This window comes from Anas acuta, chromosome 3 (genome assembly GCF_963932015.1).
Source record: "Anas acuta chromosome 3, bAnaAcu1.1, whole genome shotgun sequence".
NCBI lineage: Eukaryota > Metazoa > Chordata > Aves > Anseriformes > Anatidae > Anas > Anas acuta.
Window position 1 is genome coordinate 590,576 of NC_088981.1, and position 19,029 is coordinate 609,604.

General features: G+C 44.9%; 1 protein-coding gene across 7 annotated transcripts in view; it reads right to left on the bottom strand.

The window, feature by feature from the left end:
* SLC24A3 (solute carrier family 24 member 3) overlaps positions 1–19,029 on the bottom strand; it is a 205,225-nt gene that overhangs the window by 79,811 nt on the left and 106,385 nt on the right. For all 7 annotated transcript variants that reach the window (XR_011094270.1, XR_011094269.1, XR_011094271.1 and 4 more), the window contains exon 3: positions 7,463–7,539. Coding sequence is in view for 3 of the 7 variants with exons in the window: in XM_068675147.1 (XP_068531248.1) it covers positions 7,463–7,539 (77 nt within the window). In the remaining 4 variants the exon portion in view is untranslated. The remainder of the gene's footprint in view (positions 1–7,462; positions 7,540–19,029) is intronic.

Below are 19,029 nucleotides of genomic sequence, written 5' to 3' on the forward strand. Positions count from 1 at the left end.
TCCCTGTTCCAGCCAGCACTGGTGGCACCTAGGAGCACTCACCCAGACCGTGTCTGTGATGACACTGGATGACACAGGGAGGTGAGCACTGAAGTGCCAGCTGTACATTAATGAACTTGCCTCTTTCCCCTACAAGCAAAGGGGCAAACCCCCACAGCTTCCCTAAATCCTAAACACAACTAGGGCTTCAGTGATCCAGCTGGTTGTGAACCTGGCTGGGCAGAGCCAAAGGAAGAATTTACATTGCAAAGAAGGTGAAACCAATGTGAATCCAAGGGGTCGCATTGCCTCAGCCTTCAACAAACACAAGCAAACTTCATATGGCTCAGGAAGGCAGCAGGGCAGCACTGCTGAAGTCAGCTCCACCTGCACGCAGCTACTGGGGACAAAGGCAGAGCATGAAGGAATGTGGATGGGCTGGGGTAGAGCTGAAGTGAAAGGTGTAATGGCAATGGAGTGAGATGATGGGGAGGACAAGAAGTACATCTCAGCCCCAAGCACTGCTTGGTCGCATTCGGCTAAAGTGAAGACATTAAAATCTTTGAATAGGCAACCTTCTTAAAAGACACTTCTCCTCCCCAAAAGGCCATTAAAAAAATGATGGAAATATAATGACCCTGTATTAAAAGATTATAAATTCCAGATTAAGTATTACATTGGGATTGGTTTTTAAATGATGCTTCAAATAAACAAGCATCAGAGAAGTAATTGCAATCTCTACGTGAAAGTAGATTAAACATCTTACTTGAAAAACATATTCTGCTGCTCAGGACATTGGTGATTATTGCTCACATTTGTCCAGCATCCCTTTGAATTTCCTGCACCAGTCTCCATCCTTGCATTAGAGCCTCCTTTACTGAGCGAAAGCCGGAAACGTTCCACAGGAACGTCTAAGCGCTGTAGGAGGCAGCAGCTTCACTCCGAGAGTAGGGGGGGATCAAAAGGAAACAAGAAAATTTTGGTCAGTATGATATGGAATTATGCTGAGCACCTCTTCAATCACAGCCAAATATATTTTAGGGCACTGTGGTACAGGAACACTGAGGGTTTAGAGGGTAATGAGGTAGCAATGAGGCAGTTCAGCAGATGTTTGGAGAACACTCTCCCAAGCCAGAGAAGCTGCTGTGGACAGACCGAAGGTGCCTGCCAGAAGATTTACAGAATGGGAGCAAAAGCCTTGGGATAAGCAGTGGTGAAAGCGCCTACCTGACTCTTCCTGGCAGCTGAGCTGTGCCAAGGGACAGAGGATGAAGGACTTGTCCTGCCTCACAGCTCATCCCTTCCACTCCCATCCAAGCCCCATATGACTGCAAGCTCTGTGAGCCACGTGCCAAGTCATCTTCCAGCTGAAGGATCGAACCACACTAGCCTTATTATCCAACCCTCCCCAAGCAGCCAGTGCTAGCAGCCATTGCCCACCCCAACACAATTCCATCTCTGTTCCATCCAATGGGTGCTGAAAAGGCAAGGATGGACTTCCAGCCTGAAGCAGCATTAAATTGAAGAAAGAGCTGTATATATTTTCCAGATACAGCACGTGATTGGAGGTACCAAGCACAGGTCCCATACCTACAAGGCTCAGATACATACTCACCTTTCTACTTAAAAGTTTGTTCTCAACGGTTAAAGATGTCACAACTGGGAGACATTCATCCCTACTTTGTTTTGGGAAATCTGCTTTATATCACATTACTTTATGAAATAACCAGGACAGCTTACACAGACTTGGCCTATATAAGGATCTATTCTGTGTTTCACTTTTTTTTTTTTAGTAGCCTGTCTATCATTAAACTAGTATCTGTACATAATTCTTGTTCATAATTTTCCTATATTCTAATGATCAGGCTGGTTTTAGGATCAATTTAGCTACAGATCTAGAGATTACTCTAAAACGGAGCAATACTCATCCTCAGTAAAGCAATCAAGTTTGACAGAAAACATCACAAGCAGAGCACCACTGTGTCACTGTTCTTGTAGCTCAAACTTCAGGTCTTTTGTGTCCCCCAATACTAGTTGCTTGGATGAGTTGAGCTTCATTGTTTTTCCCATCAACAGGTTCTGCATTTCTTTGGTAAAGAATGCATACGGCATGGTTCTCCTAAGAAGTTAATTAGTTTTGTTTGTTTGTTTGTTTTACGTGAAATTTGTTTGCCAGTCTGACCTGCTTCACCTCCAAAATGACAACCTGTTATAAGTGATGCACATGCCACCTTGCACCACAGCGCTTCACTGGAACCACTGCAACCAAGCACAGAGCTTTCCTTAATTCTGACTACATACAAAACCACCTAGAAGTCCACTAATAAACAGAAATTTAAAAACAACAACAACGAAACAACACAAAACAACAACCAAGCAAGAAACCCACACAGTCCAAGCTCACTTGTAGCAGTGGGCTGTGGTACCAGGATGTGATCAGCAGCAAGCTGTGTATAACTATCGCTTTGTATTGCATGTCATCAGTAAAGTAAGTGTGTTTAGGGCACCACAAAACCATCAGCAGAAGGAGACATCTCTGTGACAGAGAAACACGATCTGGCCGGTCTCTGACATGGCAACAAGGAAAGACAGGACGGGTACAGAGTGACCTGAATTTTCTGAGCCGCTTGCAGCCATTGGCAGGAGCCCTGTTTGTGCAGCTCATTCCCAGAGCTGTTCCCCCGACAAACCTCTGCAGGTGCAGGCAGGAAGGATCCCTGCAGCCACTCATGCCTGGGCTCTGGCAGGAGCTCACCTGCTGCTGCACACCAAGACGCATACCCATGCAGGCACACGCAGACGGCTCGTGTTCTGGCACTGCAGAGCACTGAGAAAAGGGGACACCGTGCACAAGACCGCAATGAAATGGGGATCAGCACGTTCTGGGACCAGTCTGCAGTTGGGAGGAAAGGTAGTGCCCATCCCTCTGGGCTCTTCTGGGGGAACCCGCAGCAACACCCAAACCCTCCTTCTGCTGCAAGCACTCATATTACAAGTGCCTGAGTGAAACCATCTCTCGCCCCTGGTTCTGGAGGTACCAGGTGCCTATCACTGAGTGTCCACACAGGCATCAGCATGAATCCACCAGAACAAATCAAAAAAGGTAAAATGCTATGAGAACATCTAGAAATCTACATCCCTTTGGGGACAACGTTAAGATTTCAAAATGAAGCTCTCAAGTACCGGGACACTCCCAGATTGGAGGCTTTATGTTTAATCCTTTAGTAACGAACAGCACTGGACTCTAAAAAGCCAGACCCTGGTTCCCTCCCATTTGAACATCCCAAATGAGTGATTTAGTGGGCATGATGTTGTTTGTGATAACATGCCCTCTTCTCAGAGAGGACATGACAATCATTAATAGCAGTCAAGCAATCAGCTGATGAGCTCTGAAGAATTACCTAGGGGAAAATTAAACATTATAGCTCCAAACCAGCAATACATTTTCATTGGCCCACTTTCCTCTTGAACTGAAGTGTTTTACATTTCTACTGACTAAAACTATTGCTAAATTGCTCCTGCCCAGTTGCTCTTAGGTTTTTAAAGTGTTTAGTAAGTTACTATTATCTTTGTGAAACATCAGAACACGTTAAGTAATTCTTCACAGCCTCACTGCAGGATGTGCTGAGGTGTAAGACTTTCTGTTTTCACTGTCATTAAACAATAGGGGGAAGATGCCTTGGGAATCCCCTGAAAGGCTATTTAATGCATCCCCCCAAAGTCCCAGTTCATACAATTTGACCCCTGGTTCTCTGTTTTTTTTGATAAACAAGTTTTACCTTGATGTCTTTTAGAAAGTAACATAAAAATGTTGGCAAAAGGGGATTGGGAGAAAGAGAACAAGGTTTTAGTAAAATAAATAAAAACAGTTTAACAAAGTCTCTTTCATTTTACAGCTCGGTCTCCTCAAACCTGCAGAGACAGTTGGTTCTTTCTGCATCTTTTCCTACAAAGTGCAGTTCTGTGCGTGCTCTAATTTGATCAGACATTTGGTAACTGAATTGCTTGAGGGTACAATCAGAATTGGAGATTGATTACCCCAATACTATGACAACCCCTTTCAAGCAAGACTAAAGAGACAGGTTGCTAAAAGTTGACAGTTGTCTTTTTTCAAAGTATCAGTTCTCTCTTTGACGACAGGTTACAGATACTCCACGGTAAGAGGAGACAAAGCATTTGCCATTGCTCTGTCTGCTTCCTACTGCATCCAACAGGCTGGACCAGGCCCAAAGACAGGAAAGTTTGTCCTGGGGATTCACAAGTTCACAGCTCAGGGCAGAAAGACACTGGGAAACTTCTCAGCTGATGCCCGTGGTCATGGGCTGTACACCTTCCAGCAGCCTCAGCAGCGAGGGTTTGTCTGGAGCCGCGTAGTTCTGGAGCATGCCCGTCTGAACGCAGACTTGTCTGTGGTGGGGTTCTGGACAAGACAGCCCATGGGCAGTCCTGCTAGCTGGGCAGGGATCATCCGTTCCACCCACCACATTATTCAGAGCCAATAAAGCTGCCGAAGGGAACCAGAGCGCACCAAGGGACTGAAGCATCTGCTTGCTAGAGGGGAAGTGACCAGACATGCTTCTGTTGGGACAACAGATGCTTACATCTAGTTCTTACTAAAAACAGATTTTTCTTTTTATTCTGAAGCAGGTAGTTCACCTTTGATTTTCAGTCCTCAAAAATCTGCTTTGTTGTATGTTAAAGTATGTTCAGCTTGTTCAGAGCTGACAAAAAGGCTGTGGAAAAACAAATTATCTTGAGAGCAATTATGAAGCCCAAATCATAATTTGAAATAGACTGGAAAACAGCCCAATTCACAGTTTATGTAGTCAACTGTATGAGAATACTGTGTGATTTCACTGTTACTAATACTGAAAAAATACAGTCCAGGTCTTGCCTCTTTTAAAAAGCCTGGAAAAACACATGTTGAGGTACAGATTCCACTGAGATTAAGAATTACTTTAGCAACCCTTATTTTTCATGGTCTCATTATAAAATTATTCCTGTAACTCCAGGGTTTTTTTTTTAAAAACATTTTTTGTGTTGAAATCTAAGAAACACAAGTTTACAAGGCAACAGCATGTTATTATAAACATCATATTTTGCTTAGAGTGGCTACACAAGAGTCTGCAAGCTGTTTTTCATATACAGAGATGAATTTAACTATAAGAATGTAAGCCTTTTCTTAAAAAACTCTCATAACACTTTTCTATATTACCCACAGTAGAGTTACAAGGGGACAAACTATGTACCAGTATTTTCCAAGACCTCATGATGTGGTTTACACATTTGCCATACAGATTAAGAGCAGATAATACAGCTTCTTGCATTAACAAACAATCAAGAGTGACCTTTCCATGTCAAAACACAAAAACTGTGTGAGGCTACGAACACTGCAAGAGAAACAAATAATCAGCATCTAGCATGCAAACAAACAAATAAAACCCATCGGCCAAGATGCATGTTACATCGTGTGTGAAATTCCACACAAGGCGCCGCGCAACATGCTGACTGTGACAGTAAAACTGACAAACGTTCTGAAATTAGGAAACGGCAGGCCAAGGCTGTCTGGGACACATGAATGTTCTCCATGGCTGTTCATTGAGAACCACTTAATCCCAGGAGCACCGTTCCCCACGCCATTTAAACACAACCCCAAGCTCCGCACCAGGCCCTTGGAGAAGGGCACCAGTCCAGCAGTTGGTGCCAGGAGGGCACAGAGCTTGCACAACGCGGAAATCTGATCCTGGTGGCGCGGGGCTTTTCAAGCTGCCCATGCATGGTGGCCACGGTGGTTTAGCAGCCGGTGGTCCTGTGGCTCGCAGCTGAAGTGGGCACGCACAGAGGTAGGGGAGGACCTGCAGAGTGGACCACAGACAGGCAGGTGAAACCCAACCTGTGGCCTTTACCCCACATCTACAACGGGGCAGCTGAAGATCCACTGAAGATGTCTTTCTCTCCACTAAACACAGAGCAGCTCTGGGTGACTAGCTGCAGCAAGGCATGACTCTGAGAGATGGTTTATCTGGATTTTTTGGGAGTATTCTTGTGGGTGCTGAAGAATCCAGGTTAGGTCCAGGGTTTGCTTTCTAAAACATCCAACAGTTAACTGTTCCCATAGAACCTTGGAAACCTTTGGCTTGCCAAAGTCAATAGTGATATTACTCAACAATTTATTGTAGCCGTTTAGCCAAAATAAGATCATAACAGAGCACTCACATTACATGATGCAATACAATCTAATTTATCTTTAAAGAGAAACCATGAATCACTCAACATAGTTAATGGTGACTGCTCATTTAAGTTGACTAAAAATTAAAAGATGCTTTTCATTCATTACAAGCAGGTATTTTCTTTGCTGCTTAAGAATGTCTTCTCCCCCTTGACGAGTACCAAGTTGGCAGCACTTCGTAAATTTAGGAGACATTAAAGAAAAGAATCGTCTTTATCCACCTAACAAAAGTTGAAAAAATGATCTGGAGGGAAAGTGCTTCCTTCTGTGAGATTACTGCAGCTGCCTGTATGGACTTGTAACAGTGTCTTGTGACCTAACACACCACGGTTATATCCAAGTAAATTTATTTCCAGTATCCTGAATTTTGACCTTGCTCATACACCGCATTTACAATGACTTGCTTGGAGCAGAGATCACAAAACTCCAAGCCCAAAACTGCACACCTTTTTGACTAGTAAGACATTAAAAACAGCATTTATTAAAATCTTGCTGGCCCATTTCTAAACTTTGAAGCCCAACATTTTCTAGAATTCACAGACGAATCCAGGACCACTGTGCAAATGTGAAGTTATGATCACTTAGATGTATTCAGGAAGTAAATACTCACCTCAGCAACTTGAGAGAGGTTTTTGTTTTGTTTTGTTTTTGGCCTGTTGTTTAACTTAGCATGTCTCTAAGCTCTGCATTTGGCCAAGTATAATAAAGACAGTGAAAGGGTCAAAAGTCGGTGAGACAACAGTGCGGTGGGGCACATTTGTTTGATGCCACCCTCTGGAGAGTGCCTGCAAAAGCCAGCAGCCAGGACTTGATAACTTCACCAAACTGTCCCAGCATGTCCCATGTGCCAGAGAACGTTCTCCTTGTCCCACCAACCTGGGAGCATCTCCTTGCACAGAAGCATTTGGCAGAGGAGTTGGCAGCGTGGGGTTGCGCTGCTCTGCTGGCAGCACTGCACAGCTGCCCAATAGCTTCAGTGAAGCCCTTTGCATGAGTTCATTCAGCTGACAGCATGCATTCAGGGGCTGCAGTTGGTTGGCCTTTTAGGAGTTATTGTAAAAACTAAGAAGAGAGCATTAACGCTATACTCAGATGAGTCACTAAAACTCACTCTCAACCATGACTGAGAACAGAAGGGGAATGTCCGTGTGCAAGAGCAGAAAACACTGTGGGTAGGGAGTGGTATCAGCTGTCAGCAAACATACCGAATCCAGTCCAAACTGATAGGAAAACAAATGCAGTCACAAAACTTACACAAAGGACGTGCAGGATGACAGCTCCATGCCTCCTGTCCTCGTTTGTAAAGATGTCATTGGGAAATTCATGGAGAGCTGCAAAAGGGAAAAAAAAAAAAAAAGCCCAGATGCTTTATCAAGTACTCAAAACTGCCACAAGTACTATTAAGAAACATAATGAAAAAAACACTGGAGTCCTTCTGTGGGGCAAAGGCTCAGCAATCTCACAACAATCACGCCTATGGGCCCTTACGCACAGGCTCTTTGTTCTGCCTTGGTGTTAGCTTAGCATAACTTGTCTTCTGTCAGTTATATGCCTTGCTCCAAGTGCTTGTGTGTAATTTGCTTCCATGGTAACTGCAACTGCATACCTAAAGACACCTTGCAGAGAGCAGATAAACCCCAAGAACACATCACCACGCTCTTTTGGAAAAGTTGAAGGGGAAACAGCAAGAGCTGTTTGCTTGCTAGAGCAAGCGCTAACAGGTCACTCTCAGAAAGCATTTCTAGCTTATGGCTTTGCACCGGAAAATGGATGGGTGAAAGCAGAGGGCAGGTGCTAGAAATATTTCAAATAAACCTCATTTACTGACCAAAAAGTCTATTGCTAACACACCATTGACCAGTACCCGCACTGAGGCAAGACACAGCGCACCTCCAAGCACCAGGACTCTGCCTCTGGGTACTCAGCTGCCACTTTTACCAGGATGACAACGCATACACACAGAGAGACACCAGGAAATGATTAGCTAGGAAACAGGGGCTGGGTCTCAGATCCCTCATGAAATAAGCAAAGGGAGCTACAATTAGCACTGTGGGAAAGCAGCACCTATCTCATCTGAATGAATGCCGGCTTGATGCCTTCGCCCTCATCTACACACAGAAAATGATTATTTTGAAGAGGCCGCCAGCAGCTGCCGTGATTCAGTGTCTTGCTCTTGCAGAAGGCATTTCCCCTGTGTATGTGATGGGGGGCATCGTGTGCGTGCCCCTTGGCCTCCTGAGGTGATGGGGAGGCCAGGGACAGGTGGCTGCTTCAACCGAGCCGCAGCCCAACCATGACTGGGTCTGCAGGGGATGCCCTATGGTCTCTGCATGTCACGGCTTCGTCCCCTCAGCCAGCTGCATTCCTCCCTCCTTCCAGCTATTCTAGTTGATACTGTTATATATGGAGTGGCAATTCATGTCAAGAAAATGGTTGATATTAATACAGAAGGAGGAGATTTGGGAATGTGGCCATGGGGGCTGGAAAGCCCCATGGTTGAGATAACATTAGACTCTTAACGACAAGGCCATCAGGAATATAAAAGAGTTTAGAGGGAACAAACAAGGGTGATTCAGGAGACTCCATGCAGTCTGGGGTTTCTTGTTCTCCAGCTGGTTCTCTTGTTCTCCAGCCATTAAGGCATGGATGTTTATGGGTGTTTGATGTTGTTATTACATTCAAAGTTGTTTGACCAATGAAAAGTTGTTTGGAAAAGAACTGCTGTGGGGAGAAGGGTATAAGAGGGGATCCTGCCCTCAGGATAAAGAGAAGGCAACATGAAGTTACATCAATAAAGCAGCAGGAAAAAGAAGTGGAGAGGAACAGGCTGGCAGAATGGAGATCAGGACGGGAACAGGCACTTTGATTGCCTCATGAAGATAGGTTCAGCCAGACTCAGCAAACTGCTCAGAGTAGCTCGTACAGAAAGTCGCTGGAAATGGGCGCACTGGAGCTGGAGAGAAGCTCGAGCTGAGAGAAGCGGAGCCATGCACACAACTGCCCCTTGCTGGTAAGCAGCTGCGCATTATGGGGAATTGTACGTCCTTAGGAACAAAGACTGTCCTGGTAGCCTTACAGCTTATTCTCCTTCTTAACCATCAGACAGTTTATGATCCTGAAACATGGGACCAAACTGAGGTCAAGGTGTGGGACTCTGCAACTAAAAACGACAAGGTTGCAGTGGGATTGCTCGGCACCTGGCAAGCAATCTCTGAGGCCTTAAAGAGCCGTGTGGAGCCACAATCACAAACGTGTGGCTTGTCAGACAGTGAGGGAGCTGCGGGCTCCTGTACTGATCCGACTGCTACGCCATGGGCCCCTCTGCTGCTACAGCCATCGAAGGCTTTTGCTGTTACCCCCCCTGTTGACCTGGACGTGCTTTTTGACCCAGGCCTCTTGGCCTTCACAAGGAGATGGACATGTTTTTCTTCAATCTGGGAAGAACGGGATACATAAGGCCTGAAGAATGGAAAATGGAGACTGTTAAGTTATGGAACTTAAAGTATTGTTTGTTACCTATCCTGATTGTATGTATGTATAGGCATACTCGGGTTATTATGTAAAGCAATGTTCTGTATACATGTATTTAGAATGTTTGATGTTCGTGTGTGCGTGTTGGTGGAGCATAGACTGCCCGCACACCCAGCGCTGTTTACTTGCCTTTTATACCTTTTATAGCTTTTATGCCTTTTATAAATATTCTTTTATGTTACTAAATTCAGAGTTGAGACTTCGTTTATAACAATACAGCGCAGTCACTGCTCCTTTTCACACGAGGTTCGTGTGAAACCTCTCCTGACATTTAAGCCTGTAACTTGTTACTCCAGACACTGGAAACTCAGAGGGCAGTTCATTTTGCTCCTCTACAGCCATGCTTCCTGTGCTGCAGGAGTTACACCTTCCCTCCAGCGTCTCTCCTTGTGAATTCCCAGCACCAAGTTCTCCAACATTATTGCGCAGCTAACATTTACCAATCCCTGGAAATACTTAATGCTCTCCACAAGGGCAGCAGCTTCCTTCAGGTGCTGCCCCCAACAGCAGACACACTAGTCTGCTGGGACCTTGCAACAACCCAGCTTTCCAGCTGTTCTGGCTGGTTTCCCTACACAGCTATCTCTGATTGCCCTCGCTGAACAAATAACAATGCTGAGATGCTGGAATTTCCTCTACAGTAAAGTGTTCTGATGATAACCTGCTGAATTAGGTAATTAGCTAGGGTCTGAAAGGGGATGCAGACCAAGACACCGGTGGATAGACTGTGCCATTTACAGAGGAAAAAATGTTTTACTTTACCTGCTTCTTAGCTCATTTGTGCATTTCAGATCAAAACGAATCATTTCTCTGTCTTCAAATTTCACTCTGCCTTTTCTGATTGTACATATGTATAGGCATACTTGCATTTAGTATGTAAAGCAATGTTTTGTATATTTAGAATATTTGATGTTTGTGTGTGCATGTTGGTGGAGCGTAGACTCCCCGCACACCCAGTGCTGTTTACTTGCCTTTTATAGCTTTTATAGCTTTTATACATTTTAGAAATATTTGTTTTATAAATATTACAAAATTCAGATTGAGTTGAGACTTCATTTATAACACATGGATGGAGAAAGGCAGGCCAGAGACCTCCTGAAGACCACAGTTCATCAGAGTAACACATATCTGAAAGGTTAGAAGCGATTTTTCTGTGAAGCTGCTGTTCTCTGTGCCACAACAACTGGCAAGAGCACCCATTTTCTCTGCATACTCTTACCATGCTAGACCAGAGATGGTCAATTAGTTTGTGTAAAATTGCCAAGCCTCAGGTCCTGGCCTTAGCCACAGACCCCACAATCAGAGCCATGGCAAGGCAACAGCTATTTACCACAGAAGTCCAAGGACAGTATTCAAGGACTCCCCTGGCATGGCCTCTACACGTCCCCAATAGCAGTTATTTCCTTGCAGCAAACTCAAAGGCAAAGTCATTGTTGTTCTGAATGAAGGATGAAAGTGTTTACTCTGCAGTAATGCTGTACTACTCAGGCATACTCCATGGTCTAATTAGCCTCAGAAACAGCATCTGTCAGTAGAAGCGAACTGTGAAGAGACTTCATGCAGAAACATAATTATTTCAAATAACTATAAGATAGAGCAAGAGAAAAAAAACACCATCATCTATATCAGATGCTGTTTAATTCAGGATAAGTGGATCCTGTTTCTGACCTCAAGAGTCTCACCATGAATTTAGGCTGTTTCTTGGAAAAGAGAGTTTTACCTTGCTTCTCTGTGATCATGTTATCAGCACCCAAGGTCTCTGTTTCAATACAACTACACTGCCAGACTGTGGCCTTACTAAATGATGTGATCTTCAGAGTTTCTTTATATACTTCTCACCACCAAGAGAAGTTTAAGATTTTCAATTCTCAAAAAAAAAAATATATTTTTTTTGAAATCATCTTCCTGTGACTGAGATATATCCCCAGTGTTCTACAACACCTTGCAGTCATCAGCTGCCCTCAGGTAGCTAAGCTCACACAAAGGAAAAAAGAAGGCAGTCTACATGGTCAGAAGGTGATGTGCTAAAGGTGTCAACTCCAATTCCTTCCACGTTTTGAAACTTCAAGGTGGCACACTTTGCATACAAGCAGGACATGTTATAAAATGGAAGTATTCATTCACTGAGGATGCTATGACAGGTAACAACGTAGGACAGACCCAGAAGAAGATACTCCCTTGATTGCCTGTCAGCAATATTACCCACAGTAATCTAAATGTGAAATCCAGCTGCTGTAAACCCTGTCTTGAGCAATCAGCAAGGGTATGCACAGATAGAAGAACTGAACCGTACATGCTCTGGTGCTTGTACTTCTCTCTAAGCATCCCCTACTGCTCACTTCTAGAAATGGGGTGCTAGGATAGGTGGCTGTCACACCTGTTTCTTAGCTTAGGCATTTTTCTAAATGACCAGAGGAGAAGAAAAGGACATTCTGGAGATTGAAGGGAGGTGATGGAGGTAGAGCTATGACCTCGTGGTTGCTCAAGCATGCTTCTGCTCCCTTCCTCCTTACTGCAGAGAAAAATACCAGCTCCAAAGTAACGAGCTTACACCTAAAGGAGGTTTGCAGTTCACCTGGTATTATTACCAGGATTAAATCCCGCACAGTCATAAAGCCTTGGAAATGACAAGCATCCAGAAAAGCTGATGGCCCGATGTGCCAATCCAGAAAATGGCTCAGCAATTTAGTTTGTTCAATGTATCTTCACTACAAGCAATACGTTTTTGCTAGATTAGCAATTCTCTTTCCAAAGTCAAGTAATTGGTGTAACAATCGAAAAGAGCATACAATACAGTTGGATAACCTTTTGCAAATACGGTGTTGCAAGTCACTTGAAGACAAATCACTTTCATTTACTCAAATGCTTTATTGCAGTTCTGGATGTTAATTGAATTATAAAACACTTAAAGACAGTCTGCCAATTAGGGTGTGCAAATGGCTTTTGGTAATAAGCTGAAAAGCGAGTGTGAGGAGGATGTTCTGGCATTCCAAGTGCTTCCTTGGTAATTCCAGCTCTGAATTGCACAATAAATGCTGAAATAATAGTTTTCTTCTAATGGTCAGTTACACACATTCAGCCTTGAGTCAGAAAAATCAAGCTGTTTTTTTTTTTTCCCCAGGCTTTCACATCATTATCATTAATAAAGCTTCAGCAATTGGAATTTAATTAGCAATTCCATAAATGATTAAATGGAAAAATAATCCAGCTAACTCTCACAGCTCTGCTGTCTGTGAAGCAATAACTGAGCAAAAAGTAGTTACATCAATTTTATTACAAATGTAATAAGCAAGAATGTTACCCAAGCACTGAATCCGAGGAAAACGTTCTTGTTTACATAAGCAGTCTTTTGACCAAAGACTAAGTTTATTACTTTTCACTGTATCCTTAAAGCAGTGGTAAATGCAAGGGATCCTAACCGACTGGTGGGAGCTACATTTGAAGTACAGAGGGTGACTTCAACCTGCTGACAATGGAGGAGCATCCAAACACCCTCTAACCTGTAGTAAACACCGTCCCAGATGCAGGCAAGGCCATGAAAACACAGCAGTAGCACCAGGTAGGAGGGCTGAGCCCAGGGGGTCCCCAGGAACCCGAGTCAGAAATGCTGGGCCAAGGCCTGGCTCTGACTCACCCACCGTGCTGGGACAGCCCCTCACCTTGCCCTGGTGCTGGCGATGTCCCACCACACAGCAGGACTCCTTGGCCAGGGCTTTAACTCTCTTCAGAAACAGAGCTAGTGAGGTCAGGATGCCCTTCAGCCTCCAGCACCAGCACATGTACTGTGCCAGCCACACACAAAGCTGTCAAAAACATGCTCAGGATGTGATGTGCAACCTGAGGCAACTGTTCAGACAAGTACCAGCACAAAGGCAAGAGTTTAAAAAAACAAAGAAAAAACATGGAAGATGCAAGACAATGAGGTTAAAAGAGAGGAAAGGAGTCACATTTTCTCTGCACAATATTATTATGTGAAAACCAAATGTTTTCATTACAGTTTTGTTTAAGAAACTTTCCTGATTGTTCACCAGACCTAAGACATTACAAAGGAAACACGGGGAGGTACGCTTTTAGCCCTATGCAGAACCGTTTGCTAACACATAAACATATGCTTCTCTCTCTCTCCTGCAGCTGCCAAGGAAAATTTAGCATGGCAATTCTTAACAGCCACGATGAAAACCCTATCCCTTCATTTAAAGTCTGTGCCTGTTCAAGGAGACTGAAGTGCACCTAAGGTAAAAGCATGCAGAAAAAACAGTGTGAAAAATAGAACAGGCTTGTAGCTATGGGAAGGAGATGGGGAATCCTAGCCATCCTTTCTGTGAACAGTAGAAAGATTTAATCCTTGCTCAGGTTCAGGTTCCCACCCCCATGCTGTAAAGAAATGCACCTCCTCATCTGAGAAAATCTCTTGTGACTGTCACTGAATTCTCTAAGACACCGTCTGAACACAAATGCTTTTAGTTGCTTAGACTTGGATGCATGCAATTATAAAATAATGTATGCAAATTTGAAATCTGCTGCATTTTTATGAGATGCATCAGGTGCAGATGAGTACAGATAAGAGAAGAGCTCTGCAAAACACAGGAGCTCCTTTCTGAGAAGAAATAAAGGATGTTGCTGGTACACTACTCCAACAACAGCTGCCCTATTTAGCTAGTATAGAAGCTCATAGTTTGCTATTTTGCTTAACAGAGCACTCAGCTTTTGTACAGAAAATAGGGGCAGATTTTGCCAGGCTTATTTTGATTGCACTGGAAAAAAATCAACTCTGTCAATGAACCTAAACTCAAAGAACTAAAAATTTCTGCCTAATTGATCCACTCTTGTCCTGCAGACTTTGAGGGTGTTTGTCCTGAAAACTGCAGAAGAGCATGGTCTTTATGCAAACTCCGCACCAATACCAACACCACCTGCATGGTACGATGCTAGCTGCCAGAACAGGGCCATGGCCCTTACAGCAGCAGCACAGCACCCAGCACTTGCCAATTCCTGCCTTCAAATGCCCACAACTCACCTTTGGTTTTTGGGTAACGAGAGGTACCTTCTCAGAAAACACAGCTAATGAGTCCACAGCTCAGCATGCCTTTTTTGTTGTTAAGGTGCAGTCAATCTTGCAGTGGCAAAATAGCATTCCTAGTACATACAAGGGTTATTAGAATTGGGCAGTAACTGGAACTAGGTGGCTCCATCAGCAAGTTATGAATGAGCTTTGTCAAGGAGCCCAAGTAATAGTGGTGCAGACCAGCACAGGTGTAATGAGCTCTGCTCCTCTGCATCGGGGATCCTGCCCTAAGGGATGCCACAGCCCCCGAGCACGAGCCACTCCTGGAGAGTACTCATGAGGACACGGCGATACATGCTTCCCATCCAGACTCAGACAATTTTGTATCTGGGCTTCATAGAGGAAAAGTTATTTTAGTCGTAATATGAGTTGTAATAAATTATTGTCTTTTTATTCTAAATCAGCATGCAATTCATTAAAATTGTAATCCTGTTCAGCCTTGGTGCTAGATGACTTAAAAAATGATCCGCATTTCCACTCCGTTCAGAGGATTTGCTGGCGCAATACAAATTTGCCTCTGTCAGAGTCAAGCTCCTTCAAGGCAGCTCACATGCTGTGCCAGGGAAAAGCACAGAGAGAAAGCACAGAGCTGCTGTATCCTGAATATCAGCAGGAAGCGTTGCCCTTTCAAAACCCTTTTCCCTGCAACTCCTTTCCCTCTCCTACCTGATGTTTCCCGCCTGAAGTGTTTCAGTGCTGCTCCCAAGGCTACGGGAAGGTAATGTGGCTCCCAGAGAAAATCCTGGGTTTCCATTGAAGCAAAGAGGGGCTACTGAAATAAACGCCTAACCCTCTGTAGCACAGGTTTAATGTTAACAATGAACCACTCGTGTCGAGAAAATGGTTGATATTAATAAAGAAGGGGGAGATGTGGGAGTGTGGCCATGGGGGTTGGAAAGCCCCATGGCTGAGATAACATTAGACTCTTAACGATGAGGCCATCAGGAATGTAAAAGAGTTTAGAGGGAACAAACAAGGGTGATTCAGGAGACTCCATGCAGTCTCCGGTTTCTTGTTCTCCAGCCATTAAGGCATGGATGTTTATGGGTGTTTGCTGTTGTGACATTGTGACATTGTTTGACCAATGAAAAGTTGTTTGGAAAAGAACTGCTGTGGGGAGAAAGGTATAAGAGGGGAGCCTGCCCTCTGGATAAAAGAAAGGCAACACAATGTGATGAAGTTATGTCATCAATAAAGAAGCAGAAAGCAGGAATGAAAAGGAACAGGCTGGCAGAATGGAGACCAGGACAGGAACAGGCACTTTGATCGACTCATGAAGATACGTTCGGCCAAACTCAGCAAACTGCTCAGAGAAGCTCGTACAGAAAGTCGCTGGAAATGGGTGCACTGGAGCTGGAGAGAAGCTCGAGCTGAGAGAAGCGGAGCCGCGCACACAACTGCCCCTTGCTGCTAAGCAGCTGCGCATTATGGGGAATCATACGTCCTTAGGAACAAAGACTGTCCTGGTAGCCTTACAGCTTATTCTCCTTCTTAACCATCAGACAGTTTATGATCCTGAAACATGGGACCAAACTGAGGTCAAGGTGTGGGACTCTGCAACTAAAAACGACCAGGTTGCAGTGGGATTGCTCGGCACCTGGCAAGCAGTCTCTGAGGCCTTAAAGAGCCGTGTGGAGCCACAATCACAAACGTGTGGCTTGCCAGACAGTGAGGGAGCTGCGGGCTCCTGTACTGATCCGACTGCTATGCCATGGGCCCCTCTGCTGCTACAGCCATCGAAGGCTTTTGCTGTTACCCCCCCTGCTGACCTGGACGTGCCTTTTGACCCAGGCCTCATTGGCCTTGAAAAGGAGATGGATGTGCTTTTCTTCAATCTGGGAAGAACGGGATACATATGGCCTGAAGACCGAGTTGCTTGACAACTTAAAGCGAGACATATTGCTCACAAGGAATGGAAACCGGAGACTTGTTTGTAATCAAGAAAAGGAACGGAAAATGGAGACTGTTGAGTCATGGAACTTGGAGGATTGTTTGTTACCTTTCCTGATTGTACAAATGTATAGGCATACTTGAGTTTAGTATGTAAAAGCCACGTTCTATATATTTAGAATGTTTGATGTTTGTGTGTGCGTGTTGGTGGAGCGTAGACTCCCCGCACACCCAGCGCTCTTTACTTGCCTTTTATACTTTTTATAAATATTCTTTTTATAAATATTACTAAATTCAGATTGAGTTGAGACTTTATAACAGACAGAAGGTAAGGGTGCAGAAAGGCCTTGCTTGAAACAATCACATGAGTGGGCTGGAGTAGAGGCACTAGATACCCAACTCCAACATTTAGGGGCCACAGGTACTCAGTACTGATGGTACATTGTCAGAAGTCCCAGAGACAGCTACTGCTGGAAGAGGGCGTACATGTGCAGTAGTGCTCAGCACCTGGGTACTAGCTCTCACTTAAGCTGGAGGGGTTAGCAGTAATGTCAGGGTCACTGCCTTGCTCCAGAAGCACCCCCTTGACACAGTGAAAACTCAATAACCAAAGTTGTTAAGTAGGTATTCTTTATTACAGCACCGGGTGCATGGGGGATTGCTCCGCCTAACACACACACACTAAGGGTTACTGGCAGTGTGCTTATATTAGTGGGACAAGTACATATTCATTGCATTTCCTGTCTCTTGCTTATTCATCAAGTCTCTGAAGAATCATTAACACAGATTCACACCCCTATCCACGTGTGTACTGGAGTCCTTGGGTGGTTGTCAGGTATACTCCGGTGCTCTTTTGATGAAGGCCAGAAGTCTTCCTCACTGCTAAACTCCTGACCCTTCCTTTCTTTGACAGACTTCATCAGTCAAGCCAGTTCTTTCTGGTTTCAGTATCTATGCACAGTCTTTTACTCTTTTGTCTTTGGGGTTGTTAACATGCAAGTGTGCTAGCTATGACCTAGGAATCAACATCCTTTAACTTGTTCCCTGTCTCACCCTGAACCCCATCATCTCTGGCAGGCCCTGCCAAACAAACGAGAGGGAGCAGGATGCCCCAGAAGCCTGCCCCAACACAGGGCAGCCACCCACCAGGGAGCGTAGACTTGCAGAGCGCTGCACCTAACTCCCGGTGGCTGCAGCCTTGGCACACCTCGACACACCCAGGAACTGCTTCAGTCCTGCGGGACCAGATAGCAGGGGGCCTTGAAACCTTTGCTTGCCTTTAGATGTAGCGAGAATCATCCACGTTCTCTCAGGAGGAGAGAAGGGCAAAGTATTTTTTTCTTCTTTTAAATGGTGCTTGAACTACGGTGGCTTGGCCTAGGATTTGAGAGAGCCAAGCTATGCTGATGTATCCGTAACAAATGTGCTAATGTTTTACTGTTATCACCACTTAACAACTGACAACAAGGAGCCCAAACACTGCAGGGGGGGTATGGCACACCTTTATAAATCATGCAGCGTCCCCACAGCTGAGGGCACCCCTATGTGCTGCAACAGCTTTCACAAGGGTTGGCTTGCACTGTCCAACACGTGTTCAGAGAGTGCTCTCTGTATCTTTGCAGTTATGAATGCTGATTACTGAAAATTAAACATTTATGATGGATGTTCAGGCAGCAATGAGTTTAATTGCACTCATCTACTTCCTTTGGTTACTGCATGCTGATTTACTTGCACAGGATCAGAGGGCCTGTGCCTAACACAAAGGCTGCTGATGGCACACATACCGAACAAAAGCACTGTAAAACTTTTCCTGTCTTGCTCTCCAGCAACCATCATCAGTGCACACCGAGCTGTAGCACCATGACAGGGAGCCTTGCTGCAAGCCAATGCAGGGAGCCCATCGCAGACCAGCACTGACTGACAGCCAGGATCCTTTCTGCAGCACATCTGGGTGGGTGCTGGGTTGCCCTTGGAGCAAGGGGGAAAAAAGGAGGCCGTGTGGGTTGCCCTACTCCCCAGAAAGCCTGTGCTGAAAAAGCAAAGCTGTGTAAAACAGCAAAAAGCTCCAGCTCAAGTACATGTAACAGCTTGGAGGTGTCCTGCAACTCGCGAATGCGCAGGACTGCCAACCGCCACCCTGAGCCCATGGGGTAGCACTGCTGGGGTGCTTGAGCCCCACGCCCGGCTCAGTGCCCCCATAGCAGCATGACAGGTAACACCGTAGGGCAACTGCTTTCCCAAAACGTTTTCAGGTAAGTGCAGCTTCCTGACACTACCAGACCAAGAAAAACAAGCAATAACTCTAGGCACACCTTATTTTTCCATGTTCAACACT